The sequence below is a fragment of the Trachurus japonicus genome, chromosome 4 (genome assembly GCF_045865225.1).
Source record: "Trachurus japonicus isolate A0001 chromosome 4, Traja_1.0".
In the NCBI taxonomy this organism is placed as follows: domain Eukaryota; kingdom Metazoa; phylum Chordata; class Actinopteri; order Carangiformes; family Carangidae; genus Trachurus; species Trachurus japonicus.
In genome coordinates, this window is record NC_140910.1 from 1,512,270 (window position 1) to 1,529,609 (window position 17,340).

Here is a 17,340-nt window from a genome sequence, read left to right on the forward strand (position 1 = left end):
ACCAGGACACAACAAATTTATGAAACATGTATTTTTACAACACTATCACACTTAATAAAGCTATCTGTCCATAATGTATTCATGAACTGGTGACTTACATCGCAGTGGATTCTCTTGCCAGTGTGTCCCACTCACACTTGGTACTGCAGACTAATCGTAAAAGGAGACAGCACCTGCCATGTTGTCACTTGGGCTACATTAAGTGAGAGGCCCCCCTCGGGAGTGCCAGCTATTTCTTGGCAAGATGGATTTGTTCAGGATGGGACCTTTTACCTTACTTTTACCAGAATAATATGTGGATAACAAACAAACAACAGAAAAACTCTGAAGACAGCTTTTAACAGTTTATAACACTGAGAAATAACTCTCAAGGCAGAATTCCACAAATAGAATGATAATCAATACATTTTCGGTGGCGGTACAGATGTACAAAAAAGCATTAAAATATACTGAAATATATAATATCCAGGGCACATGGTAGATGTCAAACAGAAAAACCTTACTTTCAAAGTAAGTTTACAAGGTCACAGGGTCATAAAATCACAATTCAGTACAAGCATATTACTATGTGCCCTACACCCTCTACCACAAAAACAGGGCTTTTAATTAAGCCCTTTCTCAGATGAAGGCAGTGCAAATACCATGAGCACATAAACAGATACTATACAAATAAAGAGTACAAACAGTTTGATCCTGTACATATGTCTGCTGGCTGAGGGCTTAAGGTTTGTTGGCTCTCTGCCTCGCTGGGGTCTTCCCAGTTTCAAACACGTGTTACTCAGGCTACACTCTGTCCTCGTTCAACTTGGCATAATTAAACTTGCATCTGTGAAGGTATTAAATGACAACATGACTGATTACATTTTAATTAATGCTTTGCTGATATGTTAAGTGCGTGTGTCATGTTTAAGTGCACAGATGTTTTATCATAAAAAGAAGATACAGAATCAATAATAACAGAATAAATAACATTTGAACATGAAAGTTAGCACATGCATACTGTCTGGCAGCATATAACACAGATAATCATTATGACGTAATCTGAGCTGTGAGGGTCGAATGATACTGATACTGGTGGTTAAGATTACAACAACTATGCCAAACGTTTTATATGCCACACTAACGCTTCCCTCAGTTTTGCTGGCGTAGATGGGCCAGGTCATGTCCCTGGCACATTACTCGGGTTAGTTAAGATAGCACCCCTCCACCCCCACATGTGTTCTGCATCCAATGGCAGTTTCCCTGCTGTCAGCCTTTAGGAAGTTCAACTCAGCTGTTTCAGTTACTGTGCCAGTCCATCAAGAGTATTTCTGTATCTAGCATGGAACATGACAGTGGGCAAGCTGCAGGGGATTAAAGGGCAGTGGTGAGTGGTATGGATCTCCTTCAAGCTCAGGTAGACATACTGTATGCATACACCGTTAAGGTATGAGATCCTCATCTTGGTTTTAGTGGGCCTCTGTGATCCTGCAAACACATAAGTGAGTTACAGCGATTTAATGTGTATCCTTTAATATGGTACAAATCTGTTTCTCAGTGAAACCTAATTTACCTGAAATGTAGGATAGTGGTACTGTATATGTGATGTTCCTAAACCAACTGTTGGCCTATGTGGGGGGATTTATAGGAAGCCATCACATATGCATTGTTTAATACAAGTAAAATGTCGTCACTGGCAGCCAAATCACCACAAGCTATTAGATTATAATACTTAAAATTTAAAAAATGTTTAAAGCTGTACAGAAAAGAAAACTGAATTTGATTCCACTGTGGGTCATAACATTAGTGTAATAACTCAACTATCAGACGATGGGGCCCAAACTTTGTGCAAAATTCTATTTTTGATTAAATCCGGGATGAAACTGGTTTTTTTTTTTCGCATTGGATAATGCAGGCGCACGGATTATACGTCAGCCTGCTCACGATTCATCAGCCACTGATATTGGATCCGTCATCCGTCAATAAAACGTCGGAGACAACACACACACACCGAGCTCGGTCTCGCCCCAAGCATTGAATATCCCGCCCACTCGATAACAACCAATCAAATTCGTTGTCCTTACTCGGGTAAACTCGTGCGGCAACTCGTGACAACTCGGCGCGTCAAGCAGGACAAATGGCCATTTCTGTACACCTTTAAATGTTAGAGGCAGGACCAAGAAAGGGACATGGCTTCTCAAAAGCGGGCAACAACCTCAGAAATCCCACATACCACAACAGAAATATTTTAAATCTATTTGAATACATACTGTAGTATAATCATGGTATTCTGTATTTTATCACATAACTCACCTGATTTCCTTCAAAAGGAATTAAGCCCAGCAGAGGAGGGTTGCTGACATCCAGCTCCGGGTGGTGGTGCCTAAGACAATATATACAGTATATTTATATACAGTACATATCTCACTGATTTGAAACGTGATTATAAATGCATATCCACATGATTCTTACTGTCTGAGTTGGGCCTGGGTCTTGGGGTTTTGATTGAAACCAACCACTGAACCACCCCCTCTTGCTCTGCATGTAACACAAAAGAAGTGATCGATATCTAATGGCAAGGCAAGGCAAGGCAATTTTATTTGTATAGCCCGTTTTTACAAACAGTTTGTCTCAAAGGTCTTTACATGGCATCACAACAACATCCTCTGCCCTTAGACCCTCACATCCACTGAGGAGAAACTCCATGGAAAACCCTTTTAACAGGGAAAAATTGGAGAAACCTCAGGGTGAGCAACAGAGGAGGGATCCCTCACTCAGGACGGACAGACATGCAATAGATGTTGTTACTAATGTGGCTTAACAAATATGAATATGAGATCCACCCACCTGTTGAGGAGATGTGTCCATCTGCTCAGAAGGCTCTAAACTCTGTTGGCTGTTTGCCTGGTGGCTGATGTTCACATCCAGGATCTGTCAAGGCAAATACAAACAAAAGGTAACTTCTCTGTACACTTAAAACAGTTACAATCTTACAATACATGAGCAGTAGAACATTGAAATGCATAGCAAAGATGTTATATTTTAAATACAAATTAATACAGAGGACGACATGATAAATGTGACCAAGAGGCTGCCATTTTTCTGTTCCTTGCTTTATTTAATCAATAAAAAACATTACTCACCATGCCGACTCCGGAGGAAGAACCAGCCGCTGTAAGAGCAATGAAATAAAGATATCTTCTAAGTTGACTCCTTACAGCATAGTAAATATATGAATAGAAAAGTGAATAATTACTCTCTAACATCAGAAGCTCACCCTCTGCTGCTGATCGGAGATCACTCTGAGGACAATGTGCAGAGGCAGCTCTGACTTCAGCACTATCTGTGTTATGATAACTTAAGTCTTGGCTTGAGGCTGCTCCAGGCGCTGGGGGAACATAACCTAGGGACGCTGGAACTGAAGGGCTGGCAAATGGCCTAAACAGAGCAACAGGGAGAAGACGGTGACATAACAGAGTCTTTTAGGACAGGATATCATGGCTGAAGCCAGATGTAGACACACAGTGACAGGTTGGTGTGGTGGAGAAACCAGAGGCCTGCACTACAAAGCAGGTTCACATAGTCAGAATTACCTTTTTGTTATTTGGCTTGACTGAACTTAATACTGTCCATCCTGGATAACCTGTACTACAAAGGTGTCCATGACAAGGCTTCGTTAACTGTGGGTTTAGCCATCCAGCTACACGTTTTATATGAAAGAGACAGAATTTTCGCAAATTTTTCCCTGTTTCTGGGAGTTTTGAGTTTTTCTTCAGTGAATGTGAGGGTCTAAGGACAGAGGATGTTGCTATGATGTTGTGTAAAGACCTTTGAGACAAACTGTTTGTAAAAATGGGCTATACAAATAAAATTGCCTTGCCTTGCTTTATTCATTACATCAACATCATAGCTCCGTACAAAAGTCATATTCAACAAGTGAAACATAAACAATATGATCACATACCGTAACTAAAATAAAGAGGAAACGGTAGAGGTAACTTTCACTGATTAAAGCCGGACCGAGGCTCTACTGGGAACACAGTGACAACTGTGCATAACTCAGGAGCAGCTGTTAAGAGCTGTTGAAGAGAGGGATGTCTGGAATGTCCTGCTCAGCCTGCTGCCATTCACCACAAGCCCAAATAAGTGGAAGAAAATGGATAGATGAATAAAGTTATACTTTTATAAGTTACATAAGTTACACTTTTAATAAGTGCATGAATCTTCATTGTTTCTTACTGAGTGAGTATTTCACTCTTAAGTCTGATGAACAAATGATTATGAAAATATTGCCAATGCAGAGAGAAATACATAATGACCGGATAGGGCCAAAATGAAAATGTTAAATATTTCCCCTGATTATAAATAACTGTGTGAGGATTGTTTTTCTAATAAAAAGAAATCAGAAGGTTAAGGTTTGATATCCAGTTACTGTCACTCATGTCACTCTGGTTTGCAGTGAAAGAAGAGTAAAGGGATCAACGCAGTTAGGAATCCTAAAATAGTTTATTTCATGTGATACACTCTCTATTCATTAAGCTTGAAACCACAGAAGATACATGGGAAGTCTGGAACAGCAAAATGATTTAAGTGATTGATAAAATATTAGCTGCTCATAATTATATATCACTTAATTATGACCTTGTTTCCATCAGGATAAGGACTCCAGGGATCTGACTGGTGAGTAGACTGGGTGCTGACAGCTTTTATTCTCTGCAATGGAGCAGGTAAGCATGCGTTATCATGGTAACATGCCCAGATAAGAAACTAACAGCAGTATTAATTTTGTAAAACCCAGTGTTAAACCTTACGCAGCTTTGCTAACCCTAAATCCTGCTTTGTGGTATAGGCCTCAGGTTTACAAGTAGGTGGTGGATAACTACATATAGAAAGCAAGCTCACTAGGAAGATGCAAAATGAATTAAGGTCAGCCAGGCTACACTACACTACGAGGTCCAGACAGAAAATAAGACAGAGGAGCACACTACAGCATGCAATGAAGAGTTTTCATCTATACAGTTGACATTAGTGTGTGGTGTCTGGTGCTGCACATTTCATACCACTCCTGGGCTCCTCTGATGTCGCATGGTAATGTTGTCATTTGCTCAGTTATTCCTCCAGTTTGATGCACAAGGCCTTCTTGATCCATACTGTCGTTGATATAAGGGAGCTCAGGCTCTGGACTCAGATTATCTGAACCAGTTTCTACAGGGAAAAAAAGAAACACATGTATTTTTTCCAGGCATTCTTAACTGGCAGTTGTACATATAAGGAGATCCACAGTAGACCATTACACTGAAATAACCTGAGTACACGGTTCTATCCTCATGTGCACATCCCTCAGGAGCTGGTTGGTGTGTTTCAGTACAATGATAATTCCCCATCTGAGCAAAAGAACAGGTTTAGATAGTTAGAGCACTTTGCATATCTATTAACCACACTAAGTGAGCCTATACTGGACACAGCATGCTTAACATCCCAACACACTGAAACAATGACAACAACATGCTGATATTTAGCAGGTGCAGTTACCATGATAACCACATGGGTTTAACTAACACTTCGCTAACCAGACTGACCTGAACCGATCACTGAAATGTAAAAATTCTAACTGCCTATGCCAAATTAAAGAAAATTCAACCAAAAGTTGATCATACACAGCAGACAAAACCACAGATTATCATCATTATTATTATTATCCCTTAGTGGAATCACAGAAAAATGTTATTATGTTCATTTTGTGTGTGAGTCATCATCATGAATGTCTGTATAATATTTCATGGGGATCTGTCTGTGACAGTTGATGGGCCTACACGGATTTTCAGTCTGAACAAGAGTGTTGGAGTTTATACAATATAGTCCAAGTTGTCCTGCTGAAACTTTCTGACTCACTGCTTATACTAATAACTACTTAGTAATATTACAAATAATTAATAACGTGTTTTTTTTTGTTGCATAAATCTAACATTCCCTTGGTGGTTACCATCCCAGTGGGTGCTAGCCCAATTCATGCACTGATGTGGGGGAATAAAGCACTAAAATCCCTGCTCACTTCTGCTGCCAAAATTGGTATCTAACAGCTTGTACAGTAAATAGTGTTAAAACTGATTGACAAAAACAAAAAACTTCTGTCCCATTTTCCAATTTTAGCTCTGCATTATGTTTTCCACTGCAGCCAGAGGCTTCTCCTCTCAGACTGAAGTAAACAAACCTGAAAACTGTGGTGTCTAGCACGCAGCTGTTTTAACCAGTCAGGTTCCTGCATGGCTCCACTGACACCGGCTTCATTGAACTGACCTTCCGAGTATCTCAGTCTGTCTGCCAGCTGCAAGAGAGCACATACATACAGTATAACCATGTAGACTTTAAAGGATAATTACCGTTTTTTACAATCTAGACCTTTTCTAGCATAAAATACGATCGGAGCTCGGAGATGACATCATCGTTTTGTGGCAGATATGTGTTATTTCGAGGCTGCATTGTGCTGCCCTGTAGACTCGCATTATATGGATATACGCGGCTCTCGGCTGGAGCTAATTTGTATTGATATCAAAGTTATCTGGGTGAGTAAATTATCGTATTTTATGCTAGAAATAAGGTCCAGATTGTAAAATAAATAAAAAAGTAATTATCCTTTAACAGACAGACACTAACATGTGTTGTATGTATGTGTATGTGTACATACCTTAATAACCTCGCCAGTCAGCACAAAGAAAGGCTCCCTCTGTCTGAGGACGGCTTGTCCCACCACCTCACAATAATGGAAGGCCTGAGATGCCAGCCCACAATCGAACAGCCGACAGGCATAAAGGAACTTATATACCTGACCACAACACAGAATGACTCAGAAAGACATCCATTTAAAATGATATTAAATATGATGCAAATACTTTTGGTCAGTAGTTCTCAAAGTGGACTGAAAGGGCATAGTAAATCATGTCCTCAATGATTGAATAACTGTTATTTATGTCAGTTTCTGTAATAAAACACCGATCTTCATCTTTATCTATCGATGTGAAAAAGTTTGAGAACCGCTGCCATCGTCAAACAAGATACATAGAAAGCAGTAATGGTGTGGGGCTACCTGGAAAGAAGGTATTAAAAAGCATTTGTTCCCCAGGGTCTGGCAGTACTCATACAACTCAGTGCACTGGATGGCAGAGTTTGTAGCGAAATCCTCAAAAGATTGTCTAAAGGAGAGAGGAGAAGGCAGCAAATCAAACACAGGCTAGATGAACTCAGTTGACACAGCGCAGTAACCGATCCAAACCTAACTCACCACTTCCTGATCAATTATTGTAACTCTTCATCTTTTTTTCTTTTTTTTTTAAATGACTGAAGACTATAAAATTATGACTAGATGGACACCAATTAGACCGATAAGTGGCATTAAAGAGCAAGCTGAGCTCACTTGTGGCTGCTGCCTAGAAGCACCAGTCTCTCTGCTTTCTGTGTGAAGGGCCCAAAGGGAACGCCAGCTGTCAGGTAACACATATGGGCAGCATGCACCAGGCCTCTGGAGGCTGCATGTGGAAGAGAAGCATAAACCAATCAGCTCTTACACCTGGGCAGGAACAGCATTTTAGCCCATCAGTCAGTCAAACTCTGTGTCTGTACCAAGTGTGTCTCCCATGGTGATGATGGCCTTCTGATGAACAGCAGGATCTCCCGTCTCATTGGAGAGCATGACGGACAGATGGGGCCTCCAGTCTCCAGATTTTTCATTTCCACAGCACTGGGCACAAAACATCACAATCAGAAGGTTTACTGGATAATCAAGTATACAGTGTAGTCACATGCAACACAGTTACCATGGCACAGGACACCTCTTGTCCTCTCAGACACCACTTCACCATACTGCCCTCTGGTCAATGGTACAGGTCCGGCTCCCTTTGGCAAAAGCCTGGTACACTCAGCTATTGCAGCCCACGGTAAGACGTCCCACTGAATCCTGTTCTGTTCTCTTACCTGATGTCCTGTTCTTGCTTCATGTTGTATGACATTTGCACTGCACAATAAATCTCAAGACTGTCTATTTCTGTGTGACAATGGCTCTGAATGTACATACCCCTTAGGGACAATTAAGTAACTAGCTAACTAACTTAATTTTAAATAATTTAAACTTTTAATTTAAAATAGAATTACTGGGTTGTTTGAGAGTTGAAATGCTTTACCGTGGCTACAGCAGGGATTCTCCCAGACAGCAGGTGAAAGAGTGTCTGGAGGGGATCACTGGCCGCTAGCTGGCCTGTAAACCTGCCAAAGGAACAGTTTGTGTCATTGCATATCTTTATTACATGATACCGACAGAACCACTATCCTAAAACATTCAGAGTATCCCTACTGCTACTCTGTTCAGAAGTTATACACCATGCTTATAGTTCAACTTCTGCTCCTCAGTCAATCACAAATCAAAAATAAGCCTGGTTATTTGTCAGCCCTCCTCCAGACATTTCTCTACTGGAATAAGCTACTAAGGCCAAAATAGTGTAGTTACATGATAAATACAAGTGCAGTTTTTCTCCTTACAATTGACAACAGAGTTGTTAATTGCCATGAGCCTCATTTTAAAAATGGATGATTCCTCTGAAGATGATACAGAGTAAAATGATTGAACTGAATGTACTAAATGTCAAGAGAAATTTATTATGCGCTACAGGAAAGTGTTAATGATCTCTGTTACTGTAATGTCATAAGATCACCCACTGCAAATTATAAATAACTCAGAAGCCAAGGCAAACAAGGTTCATGCAGTTCCAATTCAGAATTAAGTCTCTAAACACCATGACCTAGGTAATTATGCAAAGATATAAAACTGTGTTCTTGGATTAAAATAAATGTGTGAATCAACATGTATTATAGTATCTACTGTATACCGCCCCAACCCTTCATTACCATCTAATTACCTTCTACAAATTCTAAATTGGACACAATATTCACTGAGCTGTGGAAAATATAGGAGTTTTGCTGATGGAGGAGATGCCCTATCATGTAAAAGTATTAGAATCTCAGTCTTCAACTTTGTCCCTTTGCCCTGAATGCAGACAGATACAAATCATTCTTCATTGCTAAATGTTTGTAACATCTGTCATGGAAATATTGATTGAAACAACTATTTCTAAATTGAAAAGTGAAACATTTTATGACCATATTAATTCTGACCCCCAAATGAACAAATGGCCAAGCAGCTCTCTGAGGCTTTACTTCTGCAAACCACTGCACTGATTCACTGAGAACTATTACGGTCTCTACACAGTGTATTGGCAATCTATCCAATACTTCACTTTAGTCTCTGGTTCAAAAGACTGGACAGATCAACATTGCTCTCCACAGAGCCATACGGCTTACATGACTAAAACTCACATACAGGAAGCTAAGGACACACCCCAGATAGAACACGGCCCATACTTGCTTGTGGCTGTAACACAAGTTCTAAGCAGACCATGAGTTCCTATGTTTAGTGAGAGGGAGCATTTCTTCACAAATTACCACTCATGCGTAGCGTCGTGTAATGATTTCATGCAGCTGTCATGCCTCAGATAACTTTCTCACCTATTAAGCACAGTGGTGTAAGACCTGCTGTTCATCTTGCTGGCTAGAAAAAGTGCATGACCCCACAGGCCGCTGCTCATAGCTGACTCCAACGCCTCCTGGGAGGAGTGAAAGAACAAACAGTCAGTATGACATCCATGGCAGCAAGTACAATGTAGCAGTATTTTTTTCAACCAGACTGATCTGTGACAGCCTTTCAAATTCTGACCCTAGATATCGCTCTCAGATCATTAAAGGTACATTGTGTAGGAATTACTCCCATCTAGCGTTGCGGTTGTTTATCGCAAGAAACTCGTATTTTTTCATGCTGCATTCACCTGAAATTGGGCAGACGGACGACAGCCGCTGCACGTAACGGCATAAACAAGCCTCTATGTAAACAAGTGGACAGTCAACACGAGGCAAAACAATACACGTGACAATATGTTGTCATGGCGATGTCGTATTGTTTACCTGACCCAAGTTTTACTGGCTTTCTCTGGACTTCTGTGACTAAAATGACATCTGGTTTGTTACCGACGGCCATCTGCCCGACTGCAGGTGAATGCAGCATCAGTGTAACGCTCCATTCCTCCTCACTGCGTTACCACGGTGACTTTTCACAGACGCCACCTCGACCTGAGCCGACAGCTCCAGTGTCTCCGGTGAGTTTCCATGGTTTCCTACCGTCACGCTGCCACTGAACGTAAAAACATGGCTCCATGTAGATATGAATGATATGAACGGCAAATTCAGAGCTGAAAGGAACACTTTAGTTTGTTGATGGGGGGAATTACTGATTAATGAAAAACAGACTTTTGAACGAAATAATCGATTTTCGTGAATAGATAACAGGAGAAGTTACACAATGTCCCTTTAAGTATAAAAGCTGACACCACTCATTCCTCTTTTTTTTGGCCTAGATTGAGACATCTTGATTGGATGACAGTCAGCCCCAGCCTGACAAAACAGTTTTGATGATAACAACCCCCCCAAAAACCCCTGTTCAAATCCTGTGTCAGCATATAAAATATTTTTTATGACACACTGAATAGGGAGAGAGATGTAGAAACCTTCTTTCTTCCAGCCAGCAGCAGTTGAGTGTAGCTCTGCAGGGCCTTCTCTGAGTTGTCAGAGCCGAAGCTGCTGCTGTTTCCTGTGAGCAGATCGTCTTCTTTTTGAGGCGGTGCTTCAGCAGTTGGACTCTCACTGAAGTCAATGAGAGTGGGAGCATCTGACTCCGGGCCTCCATCTGAATGTGAGCACTGCATCAGCAGTTCTGCAATATCTGATCCAACTATTTGCTGAAACAATATACATTTAATGAGAATTGTTTCAGCACAACCTCTGATGTTATGTCAGATTTATCATGATGCTCTTACTCCATTCTGCCTGCAGAGCAGTATCAGTAGATTCCACAAGAGGGCAGCAGAGCTCTTATCATGCAACTTGTCGTCTCTCATACAGGCACCTGCCTTCTGGTGCGCAAACTCTATGGCATCTACTTTGTGCAAATCTTCCCTTCAGAAATATGACAAATTATCAAACTCATACAACATTGAATTTGAAATGTATGTTTATAGACTAATAAAACACCAGGCTTGTCAGTCAGAAGAACAGAAAGAATGGAGAGGAGAAAATAGCATTTATGAAATCACAGAGCAAATACCTAGCGAGAGGACCAGGGAAGTTTCTCATCTCCTGTTGTTCCTGTGTCTCACTCAGAATGACCTGTGTAGACAGACAAAGATAAAGACACGTTCTTCAGCAGTTTTATTCAAGAAATACATACTTCTGGTTGAAAACAAGAAATTCAGATAATATTGGACCCACCTCCAGGCTGTGAATTTCCAGCTGGCTGACATTCTTCTGTGTTGAAAAGTTTGGTGTGACCCGAATCAGCTGGCCCGCATGTCCAAAGCTGACTACCACATGAGGGATTGAGTACTTCAGGGGAGCTGACATATGAGGGACAGGTCCATGTTCTGAGGAGATATGATGCAATACAAGGAACATGTTTCATAGAGTGACATAGAGTGAAGTGAACCTTAGGAAAAAAAACAGCTTTCACTGCAAACTCACCTGCATCAGACTGTGGGACAGGGTCAGTGTGTTCAGCCCCATTAATGTACTGACTCAATTCATAGCTGCTGGAAGATAACCCTGAGGTTTTGGAACTTTCTAATGTCCCAAGGCAATAAGAGGAAACCTCTTCATTCTCTCTGGAAGGATTTTCCTCATAGTCACTGAGGTAAAGCTGGGGATTGCCTCTCCCTTGGTTATACCTGAAAGAAAGGCATGAATTATTAACTATTTAAAATACACATCAATTTTGGTACTTTTTATTACTGCAAAAATTCATAATATTTTCACAAATTCCTAGACCAAGGTCTGGTCATAACTACAAATACCGTACATGTAAGAAGAAAGCCATGGAAGAAAAAGAAAATAATGAGAAATAGAGATGACTACAAAGATACAATAACTGACAACACAGAGACAAAGCATAACACCATAGAAGTGGAAGTTTCCATGATTTCCATTTGGAGTTTTCCCAAAATTATTAGGTTACTGGTGCTGCAAATACTGATTTTTTCCAATAATAGATTGACATTCAATTTACCATCACAATTTTCCAAAAACTACGTTTACCATTTTAAATGAAATGTGTAGGCCTCCAGCCCTTGGTTCAAAACTCACAGACACTCAGTTCACTATCATTGGAAACTACGGAGGAAAGGTCTGGCTTTTTTCTTTAAAAACAACAATTAATCTGTCTGTCATAGATTGACTAACTAATTCATCAATTGCTTCTGTTCTCTCAGTTCAAGTAAGGGCAGACATGCACGTGTAGTGTTGCTCCTCACCTGTTCTCCTCTGAGTAGGAACTCCTTATATGGTCCTGTTTGTAGTTTCTCACGTGATATTGGTCCGGTCTCTGTGAGTACTGGGGATCCCACTGACCAGTATCTTAAAGAGAAGAATAATATTCAGCATGGAAGCTATTCATTTGTATTTTTTACCAATAGACATAGAGTGCAGCATATTGCTCATGTAAGCTTTGTGTAAACGTTTTGTGTAACTATACCTTGTGGCCCATGCTGTCCTCTATAGTAGTCATGGTCATAATAACCATAGTTGTCTCTGTAGTCCCAGTGGCTGTGGGGTGGATAGTCGTACCCATGCCTGGAAAAAAGAAATATCAATCAATCAATCAATCAATCAATCAATCAATTTGTTTATTTCGGGCATGTCAATTTAAATCATCATCATCACACTTCATCTTAGTTCAAATAATACAACACACATGGCCGAAAGGGAAAGCGGGAGAAGCAAAAGCTTATCTAGTCCCGCCCACGTTACCCACAGAATAAAAATCTTTATCATAATCTTTTCTTTTCTTTTTGCTTTTTTTTTTTTTTTTTTACATTTTGATATAACATTCTTTTACTTATGACATTTTGACATAACATGTTACAGCAGTAGGTAGTATACAGAGCTGAAGTTTAGCTCTAGACAGTACATACAGATTATGTGTGTGTTTGCACATGTGTCCATATTTGTCCGTCATGAGTGAACAACAGTCTCATCTTGTAGCTTGGCATACAATATACATTCTGGTTACACCAATGCTTTTGTTCACTTTCTTAACATCTTTTCCCTAACCCCAATCCCCTCAAAAACAATTTCCCACAGTTTTTATACAACTGTAGCCATACCTGGACTGGGGTCTTTGGTGGTCTGATTGCCCATGATCATAGGGAAAGAGGTGGGAGTTGTAAGGATACTGCTCCAGTCTGGCAAGCGGGGCGGTGGAGTGAGCCCTGTAGTGTGGATCAGGGTGAGCCCAGTGCCTGTCCCTTTCTCTGGGGACCGGTGGTGGATAGCTCTGGTCCCTGTCCTGCGCGTGCCTGTAATAGTCTCCTCTGTCTTTAGGTTTGTGGAAGTGATGGTCAGAGTCTGGCCATGGGTGTCCTTTGTGATCCATGATGATCCACCTGGAAAGTTTGCAGCTCTGTTTCTATAGGACATCCAATCTCAAAGTAAAATCTACAAACGGACACAAATTCAAAAATTTAGTTTGGTTACTTACAGGTTCCAAGTGCCAAAGTGCATTCACGACTGCCACATCATTTCACTGGGAAGGCTTAATAACATGAGCTGGCTGATAACAAGGGGACAGATAAAAGAGGACAAAGTTCAGGAAATGTGTCCCACATAACCAGGTGTTGTTATTATCCAGGCACTAGCGCCAACAAAAAGAAAGTTGCAGTGGCACAAGGCAGGAAGAGGAAATCGCGCTAAGTCCATTTAGCAATGACAGGAGAAAGTAAACATGACAGTCCGTGTCTTCAGGTTGGATCGTGCATGAGGCAGAAAGTGCATCTTCGCTGCTGAGTGTTGCCACGTTGCCGGTAGGAGGTCACCGTTACACGGGGTCGGCTGTTCTCCAGTCAGTTTTGTTAGAGTGAAGCGGTTAGTGAACGGAGACATAAACTGATCCCGAGTCAGTTGCTTGTGTTTTCTTCTGCCTCTTGAAAAAAGTTCCACCAAACCTCCACCAGAGGCTTTCTATTACTGTTTACACCTAAATCCATGCACGCCGCTGTAGTCCAACTACACCGGCACGAGAATGTGTGTTTGATGATTGATACCAGCATGTTTCTTACGACTATTACAAGGAAGCAATTAGGCTATTTAACTAACAACCAGTGTTGAAGACTGATATGCTGAATGGCATCAATACTAAATTAAAAATTTAATAATAAACTGTTTAGAGTAGACTATGTTGCAATGCTCTACTAGCCTAATTCTCGTGCCAAGTTACTGGAATATTGGTCTTTTTGATGGAATTAACTGGAAAATGCTGTGGATTTACTATTTTAAAAAAAAAGATCAATATGTTTATTTTAATTTACCCAAGGATACTTTCTTAAAAAATACAGACTGATTCCTGTGTATTTTGTAAAGTTGAGACAGAAACTTAAAGTTCTTCTGGACTGATGTCGAAATATGTTTGAATCGCTATGTGGGATTAAGATCAACCTGCAAAAAAAGGGATGTTATTTTTTACTTTGAGAAAAAAGATGGTGTCACGTCTTCTTGTTAAACCTTCTTGGTCACCAGACTATTCTGTCTATTTTACAGCCCGTTCCTAGTCTATGTTTAGCCTAGCAATATGTGAATATGTGACATATAGCCTATATACCCAGAAGAAGTTATTAAAAAAAATATTTGTAGATATGCTCCTGACCTGGAGATGATAGGAGTAGCTGATCAGCTGCTTCATGTGACTCCGTGAACCAGGGTGATACATTATAATCATGAACTTTCGGCCACGAGGTGTCGCTATAGCTACTCAAAGACAGTAGGGAAATATAACCTATTTTCATTATCCAATAAGACGGGTTTATGCTAATGAGTGTGAGGACAGACGCTTTCACCAGTAGAAACACTACGGAGCCGACACTCCGTTTGTTTGCTCGCACGGACACACAGTCAGTCTCCGCCGTGGACATTGTGGGACACCAACGCTCGGATGTGCAATATGACCTTTGAAGAAAGCAGCGGAGAGAGTTCTACAGAGAGGTCAGTCACTCTGCACTGTGTGTGTGTGTGTGTGTGTGTGTGTGTGTGTGTGTGTGTGTGTGTGTGTTCAGGTCGTGACTTGTGACTCTGCTGGAAGCAACTATTGCAGCGTGCTTTGTGCGCTTTGCAACGTTACTCGTTACATTTCACACAAATAACATAACTGGTTGACATTGGCATACAGATGTGAAACAGTCAGCTTTTCCTATGACAGTGTTGCAGTTCTGAGATTGATTGTTGTTCATTTTCAATATGACACATGTAAATATTCTACCTGTGTGTTTCCTCAGGATGGAATCGGTGGCTAAAGCATTAGAAGAGGTGCTGAACTCTGCATTGCCTCAGGGTTGCATCACTGTTGGAGTCTATGAGGCAGCAAAGTCGCTAAATGCGTAAGTTTGTATAACTGGTACAGCTCTGCCAGATCTGGTTAGTGTTAGACATTTTCACCTCCTAGTCCTACAGTAGGTATTTAGTCATTGTCTTTGTTTCCTTCAGGGATCCAGACAATGTGGTGTTGTGTCTGCTGGCTACAGACGATGAGGAGGATGTGGCTCTCCAGATTCATTTCACCTTAATCCAAGCATTCTGCTGCGAGAATGACATCAACATCCTGAGGGTGAGCAACATGAGGCGTCTGGCAGAAATCCTGGGTGGAGTGAAATCTGGAGGGGAGCCCATGGACCTGCACTGTGTTCTAATTACTGTAAGTTAAATTACTCATGTCCCAGTTTACTATAATACTGTAAAACATTGCTCACTTCCCTTCAGACTGTAAAAACTGAGTTGTTCTGCTGTCGCTGTGCCCAGGTACTTAGTATCAAGGCCTTTGTCATACTTGCAAGGAACTGTTAGTCATGGTTGTGCAATCTGAAAAGAGATAGTTTGCTCATCATCAGTCAGCAGATGGTAACGGCTTTGTCCTCTCTTCTGCAGAATCCTCCATCATCGGTGTGGAAGGACCCTGCACTCAGCAAAGTGAACAGATTCTGCAGAGACAGTCGCTGTCTGGATCAGTGGGTGCCTGTCATCAACCTGCCCGACCGATGAAACTCTGGGAATATTCATGTATTGTGTGCATTGCAGGATACTTCACAAGGCCTGTGTTAATAGTCTGTGTTGGACTTATTTGGAAAGTGCCTGAGAGACAGAGAGAGGAGGGGTGGAAAAAAAGGAGCACAAGGAAGAGAAACATTCCAGCAAATCTACCAGGTCAGGGTGAATTCAAGGGCCAACAAGGAGTGACTCAGCAGTCTTGGTTCCAGGATTTCCAGGATTGCCTTTCTCTGTCGAGATAGAAGGCTTTACAGGAAACTGAATCATGTGAGTGGACAAGCACATGTGGTGGTTAGCACATGCACAGGACTGGAGAAATGCAGAAAAAGAGCCTCAACTGACAAGACTCCAAGAGCTGGACCACTGAGGAGTGGAGCAGTCAGAGCTGAAAGGGTGACTGCATTTCTTAATAGCACATTTATCTAACGGCACAAGACGAAACACTTTGATAACTCAAAAGGAAGAGTTTTCACAGTTGATTGTTATAATCTCAAGGGCAATGGAGTGGGTGTTATCCACTAATCTTTATGTGTAATTAATTTAATGAATTATATTTATTGTGCCTAGTTTATGGATTTTTGTTAAATTGAATGAAATAAACAACCAACAGTTCTACAGGTGATAGTGACTCAGTGATTTCCTGTCACAACAGGTTCAGCATGTTTGTAGGAAGTCACACCATTATGCGTACCTCTCGTGCCAAGAGCCAACTCATGTGAAGCAACAAGTTTAGTATATACCCAACATGTTTCTAACCTTTTCTGCAATTTGCATGTTGGAACAAGAGCAAGATTGTACTTGCAAAAAAAGATGATGACCTTTTCACTTGAGTGGACTTAAAACTAAAAGGTTGGCTATTCTGGGATAAAATCTGAGATTACTTGAAATCAGCTTTTCCCCTGCAAGTGAAATGTGACCTTTGGCCCATATTTATTCTGAGGGGAGAATTCCTATCGTAGTTGAATCTTAGTGGGAGGGGTATCATCATGACCACCTAAATCTACATAATATAGGGTACTACATGTTTACGTCACTTCCCCATGGGACACGCCCCCTTCATTCCGATTGGAAAAACACACCTCCCTCCACCTGGCGAAGGACAGAGGAGGACACAGCAAATGGGGTGAAATATGAAAATAACTATCAACAAGTATCAAAACAACTTAAGGTCAGAAGGTCTCAACA

The 17,340-nt window shown here is 41.0% G+C and overlaps 2 protein-coding genes across 3 annotated transcripts; one reads left to right on the forward strand and one right to left on the reverse strand.

Moving 5' to 3' along the window:
• Positions 1–331: 331 nt before the first annotated feature.
• Positions 332–13,880, reverse strand: sec16b (SEC16 homolog B, endoplasmic reticulum export factor). 2 transcript variants are annotated; one of them, XM_085773241.1, is made up of 24 exons: positions 13,604–13,880; positions 13,230–13,508; positions 12,599–12,696; positions 12,378–12,480; positions 11,593–11,795; positions 11,344–11,495; positions 11,180–11,241; positions 10,893–11,031; positions 10,584–10,814; positions 9,532–9,629; positions 8,154–8,235; positions 7,597–7,714; positions 7,391–7,502; positions 7,064–7,169; positions 6,665–6,802; positions 6,191–6,304; positions 5,285–5,363; positions 5,040–5,184; positions 3,257–3,417; positions 3,123–3,151; positions 2,827–2,910; positions 2,452–2,517; positions 2,293–2,362; positions 332–1,467 (listed from the first exon to the last, which is right to left on the reverse strand). In XM_085773241.1, exons 1-23 carry the CDS (start codon positions 13,624–13,626, stop codon positions 2,303–2,305), a joined length of 2,682 nt encoding a protein of 893 aa, XP_085629367.1. In that variant the 5' UTR covers positions 13,627–13,880; the 3' UTR covers positions 332–1,467; positions 2,293–2,302. The 2 variants fall into 2 exon arrangements, with proteins under 2 accessions (XP_085629367.1, XP_085629368.1); XM_085773242.1 differs by having other exon boundaries at positions 2,289–2,362.
• A 1,135-nt stretch (positions 13,881–15,015) lies between these two features.
• Positions 15,016–16,775, forward strand: gadd45ab (growth arrest and DNA-damage-inducible, alpha, b). The gene is made up of 4 exons (XM_085773244.1): positions 15,016–15,099; positions 15,390–15,491; positions 15,598–15,805; positions 16,036–16,775. Exons 1-4 carry the CDS (start codon positions 15,050–15,052, stop codon positions 16,147–16,149), a joined length of 474 nt encoding a protein of 157 aa, XP_085629370.1. The 5' UTR covers positions 15,016–15,049; the 3' UTR covers positions 16,150–16,775.
• The last annotated feature ends 565 nt before the right edge of the window (positions 16,776–17,340 follow it).

Coding starts and splice junctions, on each gene's coding strand:
- gadd45ab (XM_085773244.1), top strand. CDS start 15,050: ATGTGCAATATGACCTTTGAAGAAAGCAGCGGAGAGAGTTCTACAGAG. Junction 15,100..15,389: donor GGAGAGAGTTCTACAGAGAG/GTCAGTCACTCT, acceptor GTGTTTCCTCAG/GATGGAATCGGTGGCTAAAG. Junction 15,492..15,597: donor GCAGCAAAGTCGCTAAATGC/GTAAGTTTGTAT, acceptor TGTTTCCTTCAG/GGATCCAGACAATGTGGTGT.
- sec16b (XM_085773241.1), bottom strand. CDS start 13,626: ATGCACTTTGGCACTTGGAACCT. Junction 8,236..9,531: donor TACACCACTGTGCTTAATAG/GTGAGAAAGTTA, acceptor TTCCTTTGGCAG/GTTTACAGGCCAGCTAGCGG. Junction 6,305..6,664: donor TGACTGGCGAGGTTATTAAG/GTATGTACACAT, acceptor GCTCTCTTGCAG/CTGGCAGACAGACTGAGATA.